Consider the following 26,007-nt stretch of genomic DNA (forward strand, 5'->3'; position numbering starts at 1 on the left):
CAGGAAGGGAGGACTATGGGACATCACAGACATGGCAGGGCCAACGTGGCTCTCACACGCGGCTCCATCTTACGAGTCACTGTGTTCGATGAGGATGGGATGAGGCAGATAGGCTCTGCAGGCAGGGACCATCTATGTGTTGCTGGAAGGACCCATCGGGGGCCAGCACGGAGAGGGGCCAACTAAGAAGGGGAGTGAAGCTCTGGAGCGGGAGCGGGCCCAACAACCGTTATGGTTCCTTCCCCATCTGAGGTTCCAGGATTCCCCGGCAAGCCCGGTAGCTGAACTGGGGCTGTGGGCTGGAATCTGTGGCTGGGGAGCTGCCCTGGGCAGCAAATGGGTTAACGCTCAAATAACTTTTATATATGAATTAATGTGTAGAGTTGGGAGCCAAAATCTGTTCCATTAATTTTTCCATCCATTCCAGGAGCAGTTAGGTACACACAGTAAAGTTTATTTTGGTGCATGGTATACTTCACTCCATTAAAAATAAATTAATCAGCAAATTCCTGCCTGGCTCAGCTCTGGTTTATGTAAACAGTGCCCAGCTGTAATGAGTTACAAGGTGTTATTATCTCACACACAGAGAGGCTTCACTCTAGAGCTCTGTGCGCAACAAAAGCTTCTTAAATAAACTGAGAGAAGGCGGGATGATTTGTAATGTTTTCACAGAAGTGGGATATACCTCACCCATATAGAGTTTCTTTATATGACTCATTTTATAGCAAGTTAAATGAAGGAAGTTTGATGGGGGAGGGAGGGGCAATACGGTTCCCCGCCCCTTTCTTCGATTTAAGAAAGTCCCCCAAGACATGACCCACACAAGAGGGAGGAGGGGATGGTGTGGAGAGCTCTGCCCAAGGTGGCTCCGGAAGTTGGAAGGGGGTGGAACGCGGGGACGAATGATCTCTTTTCTCTACCATCTCCCAGAAGGGGAGGCCAAGACAGGAAAGACGCACGCTCCTCACCCAGTTCATGGGGTGACAAAGGGACCTTTGTTCTCAAGGCCTCTTTCCAAATGACCCAGGATGGGCCAAGCCCCTCGGCCCTCTGAGGCTCCTGCATCCCGGAGGACTGGCTTGCAGGCACTGGCCCACGTCCGTGTCCTGCAGGCAAAGCTGCAGCACACTCTCCTGACCTCTCCCCTCACCCTGGTTCTAACGGAGCTGGGCAGAGTGGCTCAGGACATCCAGCAGCCAGGAAGTTTCTAAAAGACCTTAGAATAAAGAAGAGCCTGGCGGAGATAAGTCTCTGTTTCTTTTAATGGCCGCTCAACCCCATGGCCCAGAGCTAAGGGATACAACGTGGTTACCCATCTTGAGTTGGCAGCGTTACAAACGCTCCTAGGCCACAGCTGGCCCGTAGTGGGGTGTCCCCTTTCTAACCTGTCCCTTCCTGAGCCTTTGGAAAAGTTGCCAACCACACGTGGCTGCTGAAAGAACATGGGGAGTATGCCCTCAGGGAGCTCCTGCTTGGAGCATCTCCTGAGGAAAAGCCAGGCATTCTCCCAGGGCTGCACCCCACCAGAACAGACTCCTGGGCACAGTAAGAGGAGATGCAACACAGGAAGGGCCAGGTATTTGACAGAGGCTGTTCACAGGTCAGTTCAGGCCACTCTCTGCAGGGTCCTGGGCTAAACAGTCACTTCTCTCCTGGAAGTTCTTCAAAGCCAGCTGGCCAAAAGTCCAGAGGGAGCAGCATGTCAAAGACCCTCGTCATTGTACGTGGGCGAAAGGGGCTTCAGGATGCTCTGAGGATTCTTCTCCACTAGAGGGCGCCAGCTCACCTCCCCTGTCAGAAGCAGGTCTTCACCATTCATGGAGTCCAGGTACTGCATCTGCATGGAGAGAGCAGGGAACAGAGGAAGAGACGATGACAGGACAAATGTGAGCTGGCACGAGGAACCAGCCTCCCCGAGGGAGAGAGGGAAGAGGACATGAGGGGACTTCTGGCCATGCTAGCTCCCCACCAGGGGGTTTCTGATCTCCCAGGTTATTTCACTAAGGTTTGGAGAGAGAAGTCCCGGGGAAGCTCACTGGGAAGGTTTTGGAGCATCTCGTACCACATACCCACCAAGGACATCCCCCATAGGCCCGCCCTAGAGAGCTCCTGCAGCAGGAAGTCAGGGCTTGTGACTCACAGAAGACATCCTGTGACAACAACAAATCCCAATTCTACCCCTTCTTGGTGGTGTTCCCAAGGAGGCCACTTCCTCTCTCTGCTATTTAGTTCCCTGTCTCATAGAGGGGACTCAGGAGAGGTACATACAGTACTGCATGCACACAGCACTACTCACTTGAAAGTTTTCCTACTTTGTATACCTCCACTGTCCTCTAGTGGCCCTGGTGCTGGTCAGTGCCCCAGTGCCATGCTTCCAGGACGGCCGGGAGAGCCCATGCCCATGAACAGCTCTGCCATCAAGACGGCTGTAATCCCAGAGCTCTTCTGCTGCCTGGCAGCTTTCACCACCAAGCCTCAGTGTTCCCTCTAGAACCGGAGCCACCCAATGTTGTCCCCTCCTGCTCCCCAAACTGACAGCTGCTCTGACATCTGGAGACACCATTCAAGACCCTCTGGGCTGTCTTCAGCCTTCAGACTTTGGGCACAGAGCTGGTGAGCTCCGGATGTCACTGGCCTGGGCAATGCTGGACCCCTGGACGCTGTCCCTAGGAACCTCAGTACCAGATGCTCTCTACGGAGGGAGGCTCTTGTGGATGGAGGGGAAGGAGAGCAGCTCAGGAAGTGGGCTCAGGTGGCTCTGCAAGAGGCCAGGGAGTGAACAAGGGCTGGGTCTCCGGAGTCCATCTCTGGAGGACTCCCAGGAGCCTGCAAGTAAGGAGGGCAGCACAATGAGAAATGCCTCCAAGCAGAAGGGCAAAATCCAGGGTGAGAGTTGATCAGAGCACAAGTCAGCACCCGACTTAGAAAGATAAGCCTCGATTTGGGGGAGCAGGGAGGGGAACTAGAGGCTCTACTTTGAGCCTTGGGTCCCCCCCTTCTTCCAGGAATTCCTAGTCCTGATGCTTCAACTTCAGGCTGTTCAGGCTTAACTGAACTGTCACCTTCTCCAAAGCCCACTCCGCCGTCCAACTGCTCCATTTCTGTGCTGAATGCCACCACTTTGCCCATCTCTTGGGTTAAAAACTCAACACATTCTCTGACTGGGTCTTGGCCCACTGAACATACCAGGCAGCACACAATGGTGCAGGACTACAGTCCTCCCTAGTCCATGGGGTCAGCAGGAACCTCTCCCTGCCCTGCCTTCCACAGCACTCCGGACAAGCTGGATGGCACCACAGACCCATTCACTCCAGGGCTGGCTGGGTGCCTCGCCGTCTTCCTCACCAAACCATGAGCTGGCTCCTCAGGGGCAGTGCCAGGCCTTAGCAATCTCTCCTTTCCTATCACAGTGACTGGCACAGCAGGTGTTCAAAGGATTGATGACAGAACTGAGTTCCCATCGAAGCTTCTGGCATCCCTTAGAGGCCCATCGCTGTTTTCCTACTCCCCAACTCTCATTGGTACCACAAGTTCGGGCCTCCTTACAGGGACACTGGTTGTGGTAGCCCCTTTCTTTAGGGTCTCCAGAGGGGTCCCAGCTGTGCCCTGCCAGACTCTGGCACAAGCCCACCATGGCAGATGGAAACCTGAGTGGAGTGCTCAGAAAACACAGCACATGCTTTGCCAACTCAGGCTCCCTTCCGAGACTGAGTCCGGTCAACAGTGCCAGGCTCAGGATGCCCTGTGCATGGGGCCCCCTGGCCATGGTGCTGTCTCCCGGACTCTGGCAGATTTGAAGAATGGTCAAACAGAATCCCTGGCTTCTGGGGTTCTTTACCCTCTAGGTCTGAAGAGCCCCAGTAGCCCCAGTAGCTTTTCTGGTAGCCAACTGGCCATAGCCAGTACGATGGTCCGAGTCTTCTCCCCAAGAGCTGGGGTCTGACCTTCCCTTTCCTGATGTTGAGATTTGAAGGCCGTGGATACAGGTGAACAAGGGGACAACTATGGCACAAGCCCTTCCTAGCTAGGCTCAGGAAGCAAAGGCGTGACTCATGGGACAGCTGAGCTGATGAGCTGTCTGGGGCACCTGAGGTCTCCAGTGGCCACGTGGATCACCCGGCTTGGGGTCTGAGGCCAGCTGTGCAGCTGACTCACTGGAGATCCTGGGACAGCCTCCACATTCCTTGTCCCTATCACTCAGCGCACTCATCCATAAAGTATGAGTTCTCTTCAGTGTGGGCCCTGGGAGCAGGATCATGAGTTACTTCTCCATGGGTTCAAGGAGGGCCGTATAGGTAAGCAGTCTTTACTGTGAAACTTTTCTCCAAGAGCTCTGATGTGGCCAAAGTGGTGAGAAACTGAAGTGGGGACTTCGCTTGACTGTGGGACGAGGCTGGGGCTATCTGTGGAACACTGCCTGCAGCCCAGTTCCACTAGAAATCAGGAGCAGGACAGGAATCCGGACACAGCAGTCGGCTGCCACTATACCCAATGCCCGTTTCTTTCAGGACTCCATGGGCCCAGTATCTAGCATGGAACCTGGCAAACAGCAGATAAGGAAATGTGCAGTGAATGAGTGACTTCCCATTTCTGAAAGGAAGAGGTTACTCACTGCCTTCTCTCTCAGTCACTCCCATCCCCTGCCCCCTGCCTAGTTCATGGCTGGCCACACAGAAGATGCCTGCTGCTTAAGGGACGTGGTCAAAGTTCCCTCAGACAGGCCCCTGCTAACTCAACCTCGCACGATCCTCATTGTCCAGCGTCCACAGACTCAGGGAGCACCCGCTTTCCACAAGGCCTTGGGGGGGCGGGGGAGGGCGCACACCTGCTTCCTCACATACTCCACCAGCAACTCAAGCTGCCGAGGGTCTTCACACTTCTGATTGAAGAAGGTTCTCCAGAGAGCAGCAGCCAACCCACGATCATCTGACAGGATCCCCTGCAACACACAGCACAACTTGTTTCCTGAGTGGGGAGTACCACAGGCCGTGACACCAAAGCCGGGACACTGTGAGCACGCTGGCCATCACACAACTGGCTCAGGAGGACCTCGCAGACTCTGAGACAGAAGTGGGACAGCTACACCACAGAGCTGGAAGGGCTCTTATGAGAACAGCTGGTGCAGCCCCTTCATTTAGCAGACACAGGAAGAACATGGGACCCAGAGGTGAGGAGAGGCACAGCAGGGACATGTGTCCAGTGGACCTTCCCAGGCACAGCTCCCGCTGTTCCACACTTGAGAGGCTAGGAAGAGCACAGCTGCTCCTGCTGGTGTCCACAGGACATGGAGGGAGGCAAAAAACATCTGTTTGTTTTTTAAAGATTTATTTATCCAGGCTGGCACTGTGGTGGCTCAGCTCAGCTCTGGCCACTGCGGTCATCTGGGGAGTGAATCAGTGGATGGAAGATCTCTCTCTGGCTCTACTTCTCTCTGTAACTCTTTCAAATAAATAAATAAATCTTTAAAAATTTTTTTTATTTATTTGAAAGAGTTACACAGAGAAGGAGAGGCAGAGAGAGAGAGAGGTCTTTCATCTACTGGTTCATTCCCCATTTGGCTGCAACAGCTGGAGCTGCGCCAATCTGAAGCCAGGAGCCAGGAGCTTCTTCCAGGTCTCTCACGTGGATGCAGGGGCCCAAAGACTTGGGCCATCTTCTACTGCTTTCCCAGGCCACAGCAGAGAGCCAGATTGGAAGTGGAGCAGCTGGGACTTGAATCGGTGCCCATATAGGATGCTGGCACTGCAGGTGGCAGCCCTAGCCACTACACCACAGCGCTGGCCCCTGGACTGCATCTTTATGCTTGGTCCAAAGGCACAAATCTACAATGGGGAAGAAGTGGGTACTTGTCTTCAGTTACCCAACCCTGGGCTGGAAACGGCTGGCCTAGGCTATGCTGTTCAGCCGGTCTGCCATGAGCCTGAGAAGACCACAGAGAATCTCTCCTGGCACAGGGAAGACTTCTGTTGGGAAGCCCAAAAATCAAAGAGATTCACAAGAACCTCAGCCACAGGCCAGGACCATTTTCTAACTTGGACCTCTAGGGAAGGAGAGGTGAGGGTCTTGTTCCCTGGAGCGAGGGTGCTTGAAGGGAAAAGTTGAGGAGTTGCCTTGTCCTGGTGCCAAGTCAGTGTGTGGAACCCAAGTGCTGACTTGGAGGTCAAGGATCAGATCAAATCCTAGTTCTGCCACTGCCAAGTTTGGTGACAGTGGCAATTCAGTAAACCTGTGTCTTAGCCTTCTCAGTTATTAAAAAGGGATGAAAATACTTGCTCTACTTACAACATCCTTGACTTATAAAAATAAGACAACATGAAGGTGTTTTGTTAGGGGTAACATGTTGAATCAAAGATAAGAAGTGTGCATGGCAGGCAGCTGTGGACATAGCCAAAACAACAGCGGGATCTGGGAGCCAGACCCTCTGAGTTCAAATGCCAGCTTCTGGCAGCTGTCACCTGATGACCACATGGCCTTGGAAAAGCTATTAACCCTCTTCTGAGCCTCAGCATCTCACGTGTTAAATAAGCATAAGAATACGCCCCCCACAGAGCTGTTAGAACTAAGAGATAATGGCTATCAAAGGCTCTGGGAGTGGTAAACATTACTCAAAGACCCAGGATCATTTACCCGTGTTACACTGTGGTCTGGCCTCTGGGGCCCTGTGGTATGTGAGGTCTGGCTCTAGGCCTGCAGTCAGGAAGGGCCATGTCCATGTGGAGTGCTGACAGTTGGGTGGAAAACATTCCACCTGCTCCAAATGCCCTCTGTTCAACACTCCTACAGTTGCCCCCGCTCCAGAGCGCCCTGGCCTGCAGGCTGAGTCAGGAAAGCCACCTTCTGGCAGGTGGCGAAAGGGGCCAGGGACAAGATCAGGCACATCACCATCCCCAGCGTTTTGCTAACAACAGTCTGCCAGTGTCTGCAGTGCCCTGGGCATGCCAGATGCTGCTGGCAGTGACCCACACGTACGCGCTCCATGGGAAGGAATGGAGTGCCAACAGGAGCAGGTGTCCTGAGAACTTGGAGAATGAGCAGACCCTGGGTCAGGAAAAGCCTGGGCACCAAAGCCTGCTGCTTGGTGGCAGATGAGATGGCCAAGGAGGGGCAAATCATCAATCAGGAGTTCCTGGGAAGTCAGAAGAAAAGGATGATACAGGCTCCTTAACAGTGATGGCGAACTGGCTGTCCCGGGCTGTCATGTCTCCTCACAAACCCATTCCTAATGACTGTGTGCACCAGGCAGGACAAACATTATCATGCCCATTTAAAAGGTATGAACACTGAGCTTACAGGTTATCCAGCCAGCTGGTAGTAGAACTAGACCAGCATCTAATGATGAGGGGGGGAAGGGCACGTGCCTGGGCAGTTCCAGTCAGAACACAGTACCTGGCATAGAGGGGCTTTCTTTCCTCCAGAATGAGAGGAAGTCCGTGAGAACAAATGGAGACTCGCCTGAGAGTGCCAGTTTAAACTAAGGAAGCAGAGGAGGAGAGGAAATCTAGCAGCCAAACGCTTAATTGCACAGCAATGTTCTCACTGTCTAAGAGGGTGCCTGCCTGCTTCCCCTCACAAGCAGCCTTCAGGAAATGGTAGTCATGGAGGGGTACAGCGACTGCTGGCCAGCAGGAAGGAATGTCCTGGGGGCTTAGCGGCAGAGTTTCACTCAGTGACAACTGATCTGACACCACTGTGTGCTCAGCATGATGCTAAGAACACAGAATCGTGGTGTCAGCTCTCAGGGCGTTTGCAGTCCAGCAGACGGGACAAAGCACATCCAACAGCAACAAGAATAAACAAGAAGGAACAAATGCCAAACAGCAGAGCAGGATTCCACGTGATGTGTCCATGGCTGCCTCTCCAGCCATCGGTCTTAAGTCTATGCTGCCTTTCTCTGTCACTATCACTGCATGCTTTTTGCAACTAGATATTTGTTTGTTTGTTTACTTGTTCACCATCTACCTCTCAGTTAGAAGGCAAGCTCCAGTGGGAAAGAGACCATGTTCTACTACACTTGATCTTAGCCAAAAGGCCGAGAAGCAAGAGAGACCATGTTTTATTCACCAAATATTCTCCACACATCACATATGGTAAAGACTCACTAAATACCTCCCAAACGGATAGATGAACGGATGAATGGTAGATGGGTGCCAAAATTCAGAATAAAAACAAAAGAGATCTACAGAGGCAAGGGAAAGATTTATGGAGAAGAGGGCCATAATGGGGAGGGCTTGGAGGTGGGTATTTGGCACCACAGTTAAGATGCTACCTGGGACGCTTGCATCCTATATCAGAGGGCCTGAGTTTGAGTCCCCATTTTTCTTTTGATCTAGTTGCCTGCTAAAGCACATTCTGGGATGCAGTAGGTGATGACTCAAAGTACTTGGGTCCCTACCTCTCACATGGGAGATCTGGACTGGGTTGCAGGGCACTGGCTTCGGCCTGTCCTAGCCCTGGCTGTTGCAGGCATCTGGGGAGTAAACCAGCAGATGGAAGATCTCTGTATTTTTCTCTCCCTTTGTCTCTCTATGCCTTTCAGATGTAAATAAATAGAATGGGGAGGATCTGGAAAGTGACAGACAATTCTTGTTCACTGAACATTTACAGGAGTGTCTACAAAGTGCCAGTTCCTGAACTAGGCCCCAAGGTACAAAGCAGACCAAGACTCAGCCATCGCCATCAACATCTCATTGTCCAGTAGAATCTCAATCTGGCACAGAATGAGGGAGGTGGGCAGTGAGGTGAACAGCCTCACAAGAAGGTAGGCAACGGGAGACAAAGGGCATGTAACAATGGAAACAGTTCATGGTGGCCTAGAAGTTCACAGGGCACTTTGGATCACATGAGCAAAGATGAGTAACAACCAGCCTGCAGACCATTTAAGGTCCATGAAATCATCTGTTCTGGCCATACTAAGGCAACCACAGGCAGGACTTGAACTTCAATAAATCTATAGCAGGCTAGTTTTTAAGCTGATAATTTTTAAAAAATATTTTATTTATTTTACATGAAAGTCAGAGTTACACAGAGAGAGGAGAGGCAGAGAGAGAGAGAGGTCTTCCATCCGCTGGTTCACTCCCCAATTGGCCACAATGGCTGGAGCTGCGCAAATCCGAATGCAAGAGCTAGGAGCTTCTTATGGGTTTCCCACATGGGTGGAGGGGCCCAAGGACTTGGGTCATCTTTCACTGCTTTCCCAGGCCATAGCAGAGAGCTGGATCGGAAGTAGGGCAGCTGGGACTTGAACCGGTGCCCACATGAGATGCCAGCACTGCAGATGGCAGCGGCTTTCCCTGCTAAGCCACAGCGCCGGCCCCTAAGCTGATAGTTTTGTATGGCCTGTGAATGATGTTGTGAATATTCAAATGGCCCTTGGCAGAAAAAAAGGTTCCCTATATCTGGCATCAAAACAAAGCAAAAAACCCAGGAAGGTTCCAAAGTGTCCAGGAAAGGGAACACCAAGCAAGATTGTAGCAAAAGGCTGCTGCAGAACTACACTGTCCAAAAGAACTTTCTGCGATTATGGAAATGTCCTATACCTGCACAGCCAATATGGTAGCCACTGGTCACTTAGTTACTGAGCACCTGAAATGTGACTAACGTGGCTGGGGAACTGCATTTATTATTTTGCTCAATTAATTTAAATTACATGTTTGGGACTAGCATAATGGGGCAGCGGTTTTGTGGTACAGGATGCCAGCTTCCCATATGAGTGCTGGTTTGGGCCCCAGCTGCTTTACTTCCAATCCAGCTCCCTTCTAATGCGTCTGGGAAAGCAGCAGAAGACAACCCAAGTACTTGGGTTCCTGTGGCCCAGAGAGGAGACCTGGATGCAGTTCCAGGCTCCTGGCTTTGGCCTGGCCCAGCCCTGGCTGTTATGGCCATTTGGAGATGAAAGATCAATCTTGCTTTCACTCCCTCTCTTCTCTTCTCTAACGTGGCCTTTCAAATCCATATCTACATCTATATATAAAGTCATTTAAAAAAATAGCTTTATGTGGTGAGTACTGGGCCGTTCTGGAAACTTGTGACTTCAAATGTGGTCTGCAAAATGGCTGCTCACATATCACCTGCACCTGTTAGCAGTGCAGACTCTCAGGCCCCAGCCTAGGCTCATTGGATCAGAATTCAGATTTTGCCTGGGCCTCCAGGCAGGTCACAGACACATTAAAATCACCTGGAGAAGTTTTACCTCTACAGACATCCACCAGTTCCAAATAAATCAGGACGTTTTGAGGACAGGGCCCAGATATTTTTACAGTTTCCCAAGTGATCAGTATATTCCCCAAGCTTTCCAGCTCTTGGGAGATCCTGGGGTGCTGCTGACCTGGAATCTTCAGAGAGGTCTCAAGAGTTAGGTTTAGAAAGCACCCCGGACAATTCCTGTGGTCAGGTAGGGTCAGGAAAATGGCTCTGCCGAGACGGACTCAGCGCACGTTTATTAATATTGATGAAAGAAATCAGCGGAGCCAACAGAACCGCCTGCAGTAAGGACCACAAGTAAATGCTGACAGCTATGTCTCCTCAATCCCAAACCTCACTGTAAGATTTCTGAAGTCAGAATGCATCTGATGTGACATGTTCTGCCATCAGAGAAGCCAGACTATTAGGGCTGCCCAATCTTGGATGGTGAACTTCCCAAAACTGTAAACCAAAATAAACTTTCTTCCTTCCTAAAAAATAAAAAAAGGATGCATCTAATGTAACAACTGATGTGTATGTAAGCTGTTTCTTGATTCCCATGACTCCCAAAAGCTCACATTAAATTAATGTGTGTGTCATACAATCTAAATTTCTTTCTTCTATCTGTAGACATTGTAATCAAGAATCAAGAGACTTCAATTTTAACTAGTCTTGTAACCCGAAGCAACTAATTTAACTTACTTTTTTGGATTAAATTCACCTTAACTTACCTTTTGGCTTTAATCATCTTCAGGCTCATACTCAGCCTGAACTCTAGTTCCTACCTTTCCGTGCATTTCCTCTCTTCCTATCTCCTCACCTACCACGTGCCAAGCACTACGCTAGGTAACAGAAATATGGACTCAGTAAGTATTGGCACCACACCCAGCCAGGGTGACAGTTAACACCAGTACGGTGAGTGCTGTGAGTCCAGGGAGAGCAGAATGAGCTACACCTGTGGGACACTCACATTAAATCTGGAGCTAACCACAAAATGAGTGTAAAAGCACATGGTTTATTAAAATGATGAGGAATGATGGATCCTGGTGGTGTGCACACAGGTGTTTATCACCTCATTCTTTAACTTTCTACATGCTCGAAATTTCCAAAATAAATACTGGGGGTAGAGAGTGAGACAGATGCCATAACATGGATGAAACTTGAGGCCATTATGCAAAGTGAAACAAGCCAGTCACAGATATGCTGCTTCCACGGACACGAGGTGTCTAGAGTAGTCAAATTCATAGACAGAAAGTAAATGGTGGCTGCCAGGAACTGGGTGTGTGTGTGTGGGGGGAATTACTGCTCAGTAACTCAAGAGATGGATTGTGATGGATGGTTACATAACAATGGGAATATACTGCACTGAACCATACGTTTAAAAATGGTGAAAATGAGGGGCCTGCACAGTGGCGTAGTGGGTAAAGCCACCGCCTATAGTGCCAGAATCCCACATGGGCACCAGTTCGAGTCCCAGCTGCTTCACTTCCAATCCAGCTCTCTGCTATGGCCTGGGAAAGAAGAAGAAGATGGCTCAAGTCCTTGGGCCCTTGCAACCATGAGACCCAGAAAAAGCTGCTGGCTCCTGCTTTCATATTAGCACAGTTCTGGCCATTGCAGCCATCTGGGGAGTGAACCAGTGGATGGAAGACCTCACTCTCTCTCTGCCTCTGCCTCTCTGTAACTCTGCCTTTCAAATAAATAAATATTTTTTAAAAATCTTTTTAAAAAATGGTGAAAACGATAAATTTTATGTATGTATACTTTGCAATTAAAAAAAAAAATTGGGGGCTGGTGCTGTGGTACAACCTGTCAAGCTGCTGCCTGCGACGCTGGCATGCCATATGGGTGCCAATTCGTGGCCCAGCTGCTCCACTTCTGATCCAGCTCCCTGCTAATGGCCTGGGAAAAACAGCAGAAGGCCCAAGTGTTTGAGCCCTTGCCACCCACGTGAGAGACCTAGATGAAGCTCCTGGCTCCTGACTTGGCCTGGCCCAGCCCTGGCCATTGCGGCTACCTGGGGAGTAAACTAGCGCATGGAAGATCTACCCCCACCCCATGACTCTTTCAAATTAAATAAATAAATCTTTAAAAATCTATGTATAGATTTAAATGTTCAGATACGAAAGGACACCCAAGATATGCTGCTCAGTGAAAACACAAAGTTAAAGAGGCTGGTGCTATGATGGTGCAGCAGGAAGATTCCTGGCTTTGGCCTGGCCCAGCCCTGACCATTGCAGCCATTTGGGGACTGAACCAGCAGATGGAAGATCTCTTTCCCTCTGCCCTGTCACTCTGCCTTTCAATAAATAAATCTTTTTTAAAAGAAAAAAGCATGTTATAAAATACAGTGTATCATGTAACTCCCATTTTCATAAAAAAGGAAATTACTAAGGTGCTTTTGTCTATGTACAGGTAACCTCTGGAAAGATACCCAATGAACGTTTAAAGAAGGTTTCTTCTGGGGCAGAGAACTTGGTAGGAGAGGAAATGGGCTTTCCCTTTCTGCCTCAGCCATTTATTTACAATTTGATGAACTTTAAAAATGACTATTATTGCTTTATCATTAAAGTAAAAATGTGTAATTCTTCTAGAAGACCGTGTCTGATTTGTCTTTGTCCCTCCATCAGGTACCCAGCAGGTCCTCGATAAATGCTGGCTAGTTGGATGATTTGACTATACTGTGTGATGCTATCTCTCAATAACTGGGCAAACCACTGGGCACATTCATTCTAGTTGCCTAGTCATTGAGGATGAAGAAATACAAAGCCAAATGGGAAGCTGTAATGATGGCTGGAAGCTTCCCTCAGAAGTTCTCATCAAAAGCTTTTGTTGGTGGGAGACAGGGGCAAGCATTTGGCCTAGCATTGGGATGCCTGTAACCCATATGGAGATATCTTGGTTTGAGTCCCAGCTACACTCTCAATTCCAGCTTCCTGCTAATATACATCCTAGGAAAGCAGCAGGCGATGGCTCAAATACTTGGGTCCCTGCCACATATGTGGAAGACCTGGATTGAGTTCCCAGCTTCCAGCACAGCTACTGTGGGCATTTGGGGAATAAACTAGCAGATAGAGGAACTCTTGCTCTGTCTATCTACTCTGCCCACTGGCTCTCTAAATAAATAAATATGAAAAAATTTAAAAGGAGACCTTGGAATAAATTATTTGAAAAAAGAAAGCTTTTGTTGTGGGAGGCACTATTTGGCCTAAGACTCGACAAAGGATCTTACCTCATCATATCCCAAGATTGCTGCATAGAAATTATTTGTCATGAGGATCATGTTCTTCTTCAGGATATAGGGGTTAACCTGTAGAAACAAATGGTAAAAATAATGTATAAAATAAAAGAAAAATTCCTAAAAAGTATGATCTTTGATGCTGAGGTATCATATTCTTAGCAGAATTACAGAGAGGGCCCCTGAAAAGATGCTTGTACATTCCCAATTCTCTGTTCTGTAGGGGTTGTCCCCAATTTGCCAACTTCTTTTAGGTTCTGATTACAAATAACACAAGATAGTCAGTTTAATGAACTGGGCCCCAATTAAATGTCTGGTTTCATGCTAGATGGATCCTATGAACACTAAGTGTAAGATATAGTTTCTTGATTGGAGTGTATACTAGCACGAAAACATACTAGATACAAGTATACACTTTATATAAGAATATATTTTACATAAAAATAATTATACTGCAACATATTGCCTCAAGCCCTATTCCAAATATGCTAAATGATAAATTATTTTCAGTGCAAATGACCTTTGCTTGTGGAAGCTAAGGAAGAGTTCTCTAGGGGGTAATATTTAAGCTGAGCTTGGAGGATGGGGAGTTCAACAGGAGATAATGAGGGGGAGGAGACAGAGCATTCTAGAAAGAGAGAACAAGGTGTACAAAGGTGCCAGAACTGGAAAGAAAGTGTATGGTGCTTCAGGGAGAGTTGAACAGGCAGGAATACTGGAAAGGTATGTTGGGACCACGTAAGGAAACTTCTTACGAGCCACTTACAAAGAGATTGTTGTGACAAAAGAACAAAAGGAAGTTGTGAGAGGAGGGAAAAAGGAGGAGAGTGGGGACTGTGAGTGAGACGCTGAGGAGAAAGGAGAGCCTCTAAGGCAGTGGAGGAAGAGGAAGAGGAAGACGAGCACCTCTGAAGTGTCAGACAGTGCTAAGCGACGTGCAGAAATGCAATTCCAGTGAGACCAGTGAGACCCGTCCTCTCAGAGAATGCCCAGGAGGCGCCGGTGCCTGGCTGCGGGCCACTGAACGTCTTCAATACAGTAAAGCTTTAACCTCCAGACAGTGATAGCACTGAGGGCTGGGCTCCAGTTGTACTGCCCTCAGATTCCAGCACAAAGTCCAATGTAATGTGTAACTCAGAATGAGGATTCACTGTTCAACCTGACGGCTTTTAGAAGCACATAAAAGTCACTTACTTGAGTCTTTATATGGAGAATAAGATTTGTGCTTAATAACCCTAACTACAACAATCCCACCTTCTTCTCCACTTACTGAACACCTGCCATAGATCTCACTTCCTCCATGACCAGAACTCAGAGACAGATGTGTTACAGTCACCAACAGACCACAGGTGACTGAGAGACTCAGACAGGTGAAGTAAGTTGCCTTGAGTCTCACAGCAAATTAGTTAAAAAAGAAAATAAAAAACTGAGATTAGCGTTCAGGTGAGTCTGAATCCAAAGTCCAAGCTTCTTAGTTCTACAGGTTCCCGTCTACAGGAGGATAATTTGGCTTTGATTCACAGATCAATGACTGAGTGATTTTTCTCCTGTGGTTCATAACTGGTCCCTGAAGAAGGCAGAATGAGTTGAAAGGAACTGGACTTAGAGTCAGAAAACCTGTGTTCAAGTCATAGCTCTGTTATGTACACAGGATGTGATCTTGAGCAAGTCAATTTCTCCGAATCCATTTCCTTCTCTCTCTCTCTCTTTTTTTTTTAAAAGATTTATTTATTTGAAAGAGTTACACAGAGAGAAGGAGAGACACAGAAAGAGAGATCTTGCACCCATTGGTCACTCCCCAGATGGCCAAAACTGCTAGGGCTGGGCCAGGCTGAGGCAAGAGGCAGGAGCTTCTTCTGGGTCTCCCATGTGGGTGCAGGGGCCCAAACACTTGGGCCATCTCCTGCTGCTTTCCCAGGTCATTAGCAGGGAGCTGGATCTAAAATGGGACAGCCAGGACTAGAACCAGTGCCCATACGAGATGCCAGCATTGCAGACAGTGGTTTAATCTGCTATGCCACAACACTCTTTGTCTTTTAAACACCCTAAACACAGGGCTATTTGAAGAGCAAATGACTTAGTACGTATTCATTCATTAATTTAACAACTTGTGCTGAAAGCCTTGGTAAACTACAGAGTGCTCTGCAAATGCAAGGAAATATGAGTAATACCTTTTGGTTTGTTTATATAAAACTAAAACCAGCTCCAATACTTTATAGTCATGGACAATTTTCAAAAATGAAGAGAGAATTGTGAAGCTCAGGGCTGGAAAATGTGAGAATGGATGTAGCTGGGAGTGTAAACCATGACCTTTCCCACCCACCTTCAACCCAGGCCCTGTTAACCATCCATCTTTCCTGCTCTCTGTGTGCACATCCCCCTGTCCCTTACCCAGTCCCACCCTTGGGAACACAATGAGGCAGAGTTGCTTATGTACCAGTCTGTCTCACTAGTGTGCAAACTACTCAAGGGTTATATGAAACATGTCCAATCAATCTTGGCATCCCCAACACCTGGGCCTGAGTCCCATGCATAGAATGTTCTATCCAATGACACTGGTTGGCTTTGTTTGTGTTGTTGCTGCTGCTGCTGCTGCATACCTTCCATGTTTCTGAAATTTCAGAAACATATACCATGCCAAACTTCTACTGCATCCTCTTTCAGAATGGGCTGAATTAAAGGAAGAATCAAGAAACAAGCCAGGGGCCGGCATCGTGTATAGTGGATTAAGCTACCATCTTTGACATGGGCCTCTCATGTGCATGCCAGTTCGAGCCTCTGACTGCTCCATTTCTGATCCAGCTCCCTGCTAATGGCCTATGAAAGCAGTGGAGGATGGTCCAAGTGGTTGGGCCCTTGCATCCATGTGGGAGACCTGGAAGACGCTCTTGGCTCTTGGCTTTGGCCTGGCCCCATCCCAGCTGTTGTGGCCATTTGGGGAGTGCAACAGTAGATGGAAGATCTCTCTCTTCTTTGCTCTCTTCACTTTTCTCTCTCTCTCTCTCTCTTGCTCTCTCTCTCCTGTAATTCTGCCTTTCAAAGAAATAAATCTTAAAAAAAGCAAAAGAAACAGGCCAGAACTAGAGTCCATTCCTTCTGTCATGTGGCAATGAGACTGCCATCCAAACCTCCTGATGCCCACTTTGGGCTCCCCTTACTCTCATCCTAGTTGCTCTAACTGTGCAAGAAGAGCCAGAGCCACAAAAGGACACCCACTGAACCTGCTCAGCAGAGATGGCTGCATTCACCTCAGTAAGCTCTGGAGCTGGGAGGTTCCCCAGAGATCACCCCGCTCAACACAGTTGGGGAAATGGTGAAATCAGACTCAAAAGGAGTAAGACACGTGTCTAAGATAACATCATGTTATGGTCACAGCCAGGATTAGAACCTGATTCCTGGGCTGGTGCTTTTCCTACCATCTGCAGGGCATTTCAGGAAATCATCAGCACATTAATTAGTCTGCAAACCTCAGGTCTGGCTTTCCAGAAGGCATATGCACGTGTGCACGCATACACACACACACACACACATTCTCTTGGGAAGCACCTGCATTCTGACTGGCTATTGCCCAGGAAGAGCAGAAAGCAGGAGGAGAGTTAATTACCAGCAAGGCTCGTCCACCTACTGGTCCTACATTCTAACTCCATAACCTGTAAGCTGCCTGTCCCCCTCACCTCTAGCTGAGACATGGCAAGCTGCCATGGCCAGGAATGGTTTTCCGATATCATCACCCAGGCTGGATTAGATCATGAAAAGGAGCCTTCCTGGAAGCGGGTGGAAGCCTGATCAGTGCAGACACATGATCTGAAGGCAACAGGTGAGGGTAAGTGAAAGCAGCTTCCTGAACGACTGGGCCCCTCTAGCCAGTCCAGGAGCCAAGGGGAGCTGGACAGTCTCTCTGGTGAAAGCCTTTGGGTTTTATTCTGTCATGTAAGTTTTTGTTTGTTGGTATGCAGGTTCCCTGTCTCCCCAGTGCCTGCTTGATAGTTCTGCATGGAGCACATGAACACACAGATCCACCCAGCAGAAGAGAAACCCCTCCCAGACGGTACTGGACCTTGTTCCTATGAAACTCTTATCCTTTCCATAATGCTTTGCTTTTTTATAAAGCCATACATCCAGCACCACCACAAGGAAAAAGTTCCTTTTATATCAGTTACTCATATTTTCCCATTTATTTAAGCTATTAAAATTCATGCAGATATTTTATAAGCCATCAGGATTCGGTGACTGGTATTACTGAATGTTTAATAATAAACTAAACAGAAGAAATCAGAGGGTTAAATGATGACTGCAATTCCTGTAATGACTTAATTAAATTTTTATTGAGTACATAAACTATGATGTCATCTCTAGCCAACCATAGGTCTGCTTTCCCATCGTGTCACAGGGTGGGAGCACTCAATAGGAGTCTCGGCTAAATGAGCAGCAGGTCTCAGCTGAAGTGGGGAGGGGAGCAAGGCTCATGTAACACACTCAATAAATTATCCGTTCATTTTTAAACAAAGTCCATGAGTTATAATATATTTGCCATGCACTTTTTATGACATAATAAAAATGTTACCTTAAGGATTACTTAACACATACTACAAATGTTATAGCAGAGGCAGGCACAAGGGGCAAAGAAAACAAACACGAGCAGGCCAGCGACGGGTCCTGGAGTTTATGTCCCAGGGGAACAGCACAGTATATTAAAAGAGAACGCAAAAAACAGGGGGGATGCAAGAGTTCAGGGTCACTAATCAGCAGATTAATGAATGAGACAACCAACAGGGAACACAAGTAAAGCAATAATGAATCCTGCAAGGCACATGTTTAATTAAGGTGGTATCGCTGAGGAGGAACATTAACTTTAAAGAGATGCCAGTTCATTTGAGGCCAATTCGCCTCCTTCTTTCCCCTTTTCACTGTTGCTGCTCTTAAAAACATTTATGTGACTGCTTAACAGAGACTATGTGGATATAGGACTGGTGGGAGATCAAGAATTAACTCCTTCGTGAACTCTTCAAGGTTCTTCATGATCTATTCTTGGTCACCCTTCCTGCTTCACCTCCTCTGGCCTCTCCACTTTTATGCTACCCTTTAGTCAGAGTAAACTATATGCAATTCTCACAGCTATGTCCTGTTCTCTTATATCTCTTTGCCATAATGCTACCAAGAATCCTTCCGTCTTCTTTATCCACTCATAGAAGAGATGCTAACTTCTCATCCTCTAAGACTTAGCTCACAAATTACCACAAAGCCTCCCCTCTCTCCAGTGTACAGGTGCCACAAAAGTGATTCAAGTTCAAAAAACAATTCCCATAATCCTGTTTACCAAATGCCAAGAAGTGCTGAGAGTTTTATATATATTAGCTCACTTAATCCTTCCCAATGACTCTATGAGACAGGTACTCACTTTAGGAAAAAGGAAACTGATGTGTGGGAAAGTTATTACACAGCTAGAAAATAGTGAAATCAAGATTAGAATTCAGAGCAGTACAACACTCTAGTGATTATTCAGGTTGGAACAAACACCATTAATAATGTTGCTGTTTCTTCGATCTGTAGAGGCAACACTAAAAAGGACTAACGTGGTCTTAAGTAAACACAACTCAGAGATCCCAATTCCAGTGGTGGTTAAAAATGGATCAGCCACCAGACGGCTCACCACTGTCCAGTAAGAACACATCAAACATTCCTAGTATAGCCAAGACCCACTCCTGAGAAAAGTGAGGGAAGCGTTTTGGGGAAACAGGTATAAATACGGTAGGACAGGGAGAACAAAAGAGTTGAAAGCTCGAGAATTGGTAATCATGAAGTTTGTAAAAATAAGCTTTGCATTTAGAGGTTAAACTGCTAACTTTGGTAAGACTTTGTTGGGGGACTGGCACCGTGGTGTAGTAGGTCAAGTCGCTGCCTACAGTGCTGGCATCCCATATGGGCGCCATTTGGAGTCCTGGCTGCTCCACTTCTGATCCAGCTCTCTGCTACAGCCTGGGAAAGCAGTGGAAGATGGCCCAAGTGCATGGGCCCCTGCACCCGTGTGGAAGACCCGGAAGAAGCTCCAGATTCCTGGCTTTGGATGCACTCAGCTCTGACCGTTGTGGCCATTTGGGGAACAAATCAGCAGATGGAAGGCCTCGCTTACTGTCTCTCTCTGCCTCTGCCTCTCAGTAACTCTGCCTTTCAAATAAATAAAAATAAATCTTTTTTTTTAAAAAAAATAATTTGTTGGAATACATTACAATGAGTACCTAGAGTTGTTAATTAAAACATAAGGAAATATATCAAATTCATCATAAGGGAACAATACAATGTAAGGGATTGTAGATCATATTTCAGTAGTCTTTTTTATCCAGGTCTCCCATGTGGGTGACAGGGGCCCAAATGCTTGGGCCATATTTTTCCCAGGCCATTAGCGGGGAGCTGGATCATGAGTGGAGCAGCCAGGACTCGAATTGGCATGCTGGTATCATAGGCAGTGGCTTTACTCACTATACCACAATGCTAGCAGCATGTTCTAATCGTCTTATGGTAGACAGTAACGCCATCAGCAATACGTGCAATGCCAACACTGCGCTATACTTTTTGTGAAGTAACAGATGAATGTGCACTGAGCATCAGCTAGAATATTTACATCTGTTAGACGTTAACCCACTGTATGAGGCTGACATTGTGGTACGCAGGTTAAATTGCTATTTCAGATGCCTGCATTGCATGTCAGAGTGCCTGGTTCAGGTTTTGGCTGCTCTGTGCTTGTAGTTCCGCTTCCTGCTAATGCACCTGGACGGCAGTGGATGATGGCCCAAGTACTTGGGTTCCTGCCATCCATGTGGGACACCAAAATGGAGTTTCTGACTCCTGGCTTTGGCATGGCCAGCCCTGCTGTTGTGGGTATTTGAAGAGTGAATCATGGGGCCGGCGCTGTGGTGCAGCAGGTTAACACCCTGGCCTGAAGGGCCAGCATCCCATATGGGTGCCAGTTCTACTCCTGGCTGCTCCTCTTCCCATCCAGCTCCCTGCTATGGCCTGGTATAGCAGTAGAAGATGGCCCAAGTCCTTGGGCCCCTGCACCCTCGTGGGAGACCTAGAAGAAGCTCCTGGCTCCTGGCTTTGGATCGGTGCAGCTCTGGCCGTTGTGGCCATCTGGGGAGTAAACCAGCAGATGGAAGATCTTTCTCTCTGTCTCTACCTCTCTCTGTAACTCTACCTTTCAAATAAATAAAATTAAAAAAAAAAAAAAGAGTGAATCAATGGATATAAAATGTCTGTCACTCTTTCAAATAAAGTAAATAATTTTTTTTTTTTTTGGACAGGCAGAGTGGACAGTGAGAGGGAGACAGAGAGAAAGGTCTTCCTTTTGCCGTTGGTTCACCCTCCAATGGCCGCCGCGGAAGGCGCGCTGCGGCTGGCGCACCGCGCTGTTCCGATGGCAGGAGCCAGGTGCTTCTCCTGGTCTCCCATGGGGTGCAGGGCCCAAGCACTTGGGCCATCCTCCACTGCACTCCCAGGCCACAGCAGAGAGCTGGCCTGGAAGAGGGGCAACCGGGACAGGATTGGTGCCCCAACCGGGACTAGAACCCGGTGTGCCGGCGCCGCAAGGCGGAGGATTAGCCTACTGAGCCGCGGCGCCGGCCGTAAATAAATATTTTTAAGAAAAGAAAGTTCATAATCTTTCTAAAAGGCAGTTGATGAGGTACATTAAGGACCTAGGAAGATGAAACTGTCATGGCAATTTAATTTCCTTTCTATCAGGATATATAGAAAAGAAGAATATAACAGCTATGATACACTTTGATACCTAGAAGCTTTTGACTATCACATTTAACAAGTCTCACATATACTCCAGTTACAGAGGTCAACATTTGGCGTGAAAGAGTTGTGGTTTTAACAGCATTGAGGGGATAGAGCAGTTAAATAAATAATTCTGGGGGTTTCCACTTAATTAATATCTGTACTGATAACAATTATGATAGCGGTAGTGGTAACAACTATGATACAAGGGTACTTCAAAAAGTTCACAGAAAAACAGAATTAAAAGATAGTTAACTTGGAGCCGGTACTGTGGCGTAGCGGGAAAAACTGCAGCCTGCAGCACCGACATCCCATGTGGGCGCCGGTTCAAGTCTCAGCTCTCCACTTCCGATCCAGCTCTCTGCTATGGCCTGGAACGCAGTGGAAGATGGCCCAAGTCTTTGGACCCCTGAACCCACATGGGAGACCTGGAAGAAGCTCCTGCCTCCTGGCTTCGGATCGGCACAGCTCCAGCCATTGTGACCATCTGGGGAGTGAACCAGCAGATGGAAGACCTTCCTCCCCACCCCACCGCCCGCCTGTGCTTCTCTGTAACTCTGCCTTTCAACAAATAAAGAAATAACTTTCTTTTAAAAGGTAGTTAATTTTAGGGGTGGACACTGTGGTGCAGTGGGTTAAGTCATCACTTAGGAAACCTGCATCCTGCAGTATAGGACCGGTTTGAGTCCCGGTTCCTCTCCTCTGATCCAGCTTCCTGCTAAGGCATTCATCCTGGGAGTCAGCAGAAGACAGCTCAGGTGCCATGGGCCTTTGCAGCCATTTGGGAGACCTGGATGGAGTTCTAGATTCCTGGCTTCAGCCTGGCCCAGCCCAGCCCTGGCTGTTAAAGCCATTTAGGGAATGAATCAGTAGATGGAAGATTTCAATCTTTCTCTCTCTCTCTCTGCCTTTCAAGTAGACGAAAACAAATAAATGAACATATTTTAAAAAGATAACTTTAGGGGCAGTAGCAAGTGGTAACGTCACCACTTGGAATGCCTGCATCCCATTATCCGTGTGCCTGGTTCCTGTCCTGGCTATTCTGCTTCTCATTTAGCTTCCTACTAATGAAAAGGGAGGCAGCAGATGACGGCTCAAGTATCCATGTAGGAGGCCTAGGCTGAGTTCTGGACTCCTGGCTCTGGCCTGTCCCAGCCCTGGGTGTTGCTGGCATCTGGGAAATGAGCCAGCTGATGGAGGTCTTCACAAAAAATGAGATGCCTTTTTTATAAAATGAGGACAATAACATCCCCTTTTTAACATTATTGTGAAGGTTAAAGAGATAACACATTTAAGCTTTTAATTAAAGCTTGTTGCTTCTTTCCTCACATGGGTTTTAATACATCCACTGGGAACACTTACCGCATTATTTTAATGATTTGTTTACAGGCTGAAATCGCTGTCCTGCCCCCCTACCCCACTCCAACACACACAACATTAGACTGTGAGCAAAGACAGCATAAGGCTCAGCATGTGTCAGCAGAACCAGGCCACAGGATATCTTCTGCGGTAATGACCTCATGTAGCACTGACATCCATGCACTTACACACTTCAAGAAAACCCCAGAATACAAAGATTTAGGGATCAGTTGAGCAAGTATGTGTACATGTTGCAGTTCGATGGGTTTCCAAAAGCGACACTAGCCTAGGAAAGCCCAACTTCCGACTGTTGAGACTGCCCTCTTGTGGGGTCTGAAGCCTCAGATCCTCTCGAATCTCTCTCTCCCACTGAAACAAGTTTCAAGACCATCTCCAATTCCCTTACTATCATTTGTTAGCACTCTAGATTTGGAGTGGAAACACGCAGGTATGGAATAAAAAGGAGAGTTTTGGACTGAGCAGATGAACTGCTTCTCACTTGTCAGGATAAGAGAGAACACAGTGGATAACAGCTTTTCTCTTAGAGTTAAGAGCAAAGTAATTCTGAAGTAAAAAGGTTAAACATGAACAGACTTTCATCTCTCCCTGTTCTGTAAGACTTCTGTGGAGGAATAGGATACTTTTTAAAAAATATTTGTTTATTTAAAAGGCAGAGCAATGAGGAGGGGGTGGAGGGAGACAAAGAGAAAGAGGTCTCCTATCCACTGGCTCACTCACCAAATGGCCACAACAGCCAGCCCTTGGTCATGCTTAAGCCAGGAGCTGGAACTCCATCCTGGTCTCCCACACTGGTGGCAGGGGCCCGAGCACTTGAACCATCTTCTGCTGTCTTCCAGACGCTTTAGCAGGAAGCTGATTCAGAAGCAGAGCAGCCAGGACTCAAACCAGCGCTTTGATATAAGAAGCCAGTGTCACAAGCAGCAGCTCAACCCCTGGTCACAATTCCAGCTCCAGGCCACTTTCTAGGAAGTACATTTCTGCTATACTTCAAGTTTTTTTAAGAAAAGGCGTAAGCCCTGGCTAACAAGTACTAGTGACTGAAAGTTTTGATAGTCTGTTGTGAAATATAAGAAATCAAAAATTTTTAATTTATTAGCGATCAATAATGACCAATAATCAATGTTGAGCCAACTAGCAAGATAATTACCTACAGTGTAAACAAAAAGATAATTCCATTCACATCTACAGGGATGGCTATAACCTAAAACAAAAAGGAAAATAAATGTTGGCAAAAATGTAGAAAATCTGGAGTCCTCAAGTATCCTGGAGGAAATATAATGGTGCAGCCACTGTGGAAAACAATTTGGTGGTTTCCACAATGGGTTAAAAGAGCTATCCTATGACCCAACAATTCCACTCTAATATCCAAAAGAACTGAAGGCAGGAACTGGAACACAGATTTCTACCAAAGTTCACAGAAACATTATCCACAATGACCAAAACGTGGACACAAGTGTCTATCAAGGGATGAATAGATAAATGAAATGGGATATATATATACTCAATAGAATATTATTCAGCCATAAAAGGCATGAACTTTTTTTTTTAAAGATTTATTTTATTTATTTGAAAGACAGAGTTACAGAGAGAGGTAGAGACAGAGAGAGAGAGGTCTTCCATCTGCTGGTTCACTCCCCAGATGGCTTCAGCGGCTGGAGCTGCACCGATCCAAAGCCAGGAGCCAGGAGCTCCTTCCAGGTCTCCCATGTGGGTGCAGGGGCCCAAAGACTTGGGCCATCTTCTACTGCTATACCAGGCCATAGCAGGGAGCTGGATGGGAAGAGGAGCAGCCGGGACTAGAACCGGCGCCCATATGGGATGCTGGCGCTGCAGGCCAGGGCATTAACCAGCTGTGCCACAGCACCAGCCTCTGAACTTTTTATATATTCTACAATATGTACAGATTTTGTTTGTTTGTTTTTGTTTTTGACAGGCAGAGTGGACAGTGAGAGAGAGAGAGACAGGGAGAAAGGTCTTCCTTTTGCTGTTGGTTCACCCTCCAATGGCCGCCATGGCCGACACGCTGCAGCTGGCGCACCGCACTGATCCGAAGGCAGGAGCCAGGTGCTTATCCTGCTCTCCCATGGGGTGCAGGGCCCAAGCACTTGGGCCATCCTCCACTGCACTCCCTGGCCACAGCAGAGAGCTGGCCTGGAAGAGGGGCAACTGGGACAGAATCCGGCACCCCGACCGGGACTAGAACCCGGTGTGCCAGCGCTGCTAGGCGGAGGATTAGCCTGTTGAGCCACGGCGCCGGCCAATATGTACAGATTTTGAAAACATTATGCTTAGTGACATTGAAAGACAATACTGTGGATTCCACCTGCAAGAGGCTAATTCAGAGGGACAGAAAGTATAACAGCAGCTATCTGAGGCTGAGGGAGGGGAAATGAAGGAGTTATTATTTAATGAGTAAAGAATTTTCATTGAGAATGATGAAAAAGTTTTAGATGTAGATAGTGGTTACAACCATTGTGAATGTACTTAATGCTGCATGTAATGTATATTTTACCACAATTAAAGAAAATCCAATTACAAATGGTTCTCCCTCGCCGGCGCTGTGGCTCACTTGGCTAATCCTCCACCTGTGGCACCGGACACCGGGTTCTAGTCCCGGTCTGGGCATCAGATTCTATCCCGGTTGCTCCTCTTCCAGGCCAGCTCTCTGCTATGGCCTGGGAAGGCAGTGGAGGATGGCCCAAGTGCTTGGGCTCTGCACCCGCATGGGAGACCAGGAGAAGTACCTGGCTCCTGGCTTCAGATCAGTGCGGTGCGCCGGCCACAGTGGCCATTGTAGGGTGAACCAACGGCAAAGGAAGACCTTTCTCTCACTCTTTCTCTCACTGCCTGTCCAAAAAAAAAAAAAAAAAAAAAAAAAAAAGGAAAAAAAGGTTCTCCCCATACAGGTATTTGAATCTGTGACTTCTTAACCATGGATTTATCAAAGCTTTTCTTATGATACTTATATCCCATTCTGCACAGTAGTATCATGAAATAATTTATGTTCCTGACTGTTAGACTGTAAGCTAGCTGGGTGCAGAATTCTACATTGCTTTGTACATGTTTGATAAACATGTACTGAGTGTCTTCTATATTCTAGGTATTGTCAGATGTGCTGGAGGTAAAAAGAAGAAAACATTGAACCCATCCTCAAGAAGTTCATAAATTTTCATGTGAAGACACACACTCAGCACACTGTATGTAAAAAAAATGGCCAAGGTACGGGGCTGAAAATCTTCAGAGAATAAGCAACTTTTATCACTCTGGGTATTAAAGACTGAACAGGAGGGGCCAATTCTGTGGTGTAGTAGGTAAAGCAGCTGCCTACAGTGCTGGCATCCCATAAGGGTGCCAGTTTGAGTTCTGGCAGCTCCACTTCTGATCTGCTCTCTACTAATGGCCTAGGAAAACAGTGCAGGATGGCCCAAGTGCTT

General features: G+C 47.5%; 1 protein-coding gene across 2 annotated transcripts in view; it reads right to left on the reverse strand.

Annotated features, from left to right (window-relative positions):
* Positions 1-433: 433 nt before the first annotated feature.
* The window catches only part of LOC133769018 (ubiquinol-cytochrome c reductase complex assembly factor 1), a 133,835-nt gene continuing 108,261 nt past the window's right edge, over positions 434-26,007 (reverse strand). For both annotated transcript variants that reach the window (XM_062204098.1, XM_062204097.1), the window contains exons 8-10: positions 13,412-13,489; positions 4,826-4,939; positions 434-1,837 (exon numbers count right to left, since the gene is read on the reverse strand). In XM_062204098.1, coding sequence (XP_062060082.1) covers positions 1,703-1,837; positions 4,826-4,939; positions 13,412-13,489 — 327 coding nt within the window. In that variant the 3' untranslated portion in view covers positions 434-1,702. The remainder of the gene's footprint in view (positions 1,838-4,825; positions 4,940-13,411; positions 13,490-26,007) is intronic.

Source organism: Lepus europaeus, chromosome 10, assembly GCF_033115175.1.
Source record: "Lepus europaeus isolate LE1 chromosome 10, mLepTim1.pri, whole genome shotgun sequence".
Taxonomy (NCBI): Eukaryota; Metazoa; Chordata; class Mammalia; order Lagomorpha; family Leporidae; genus Lepus; species Lepus europaeus.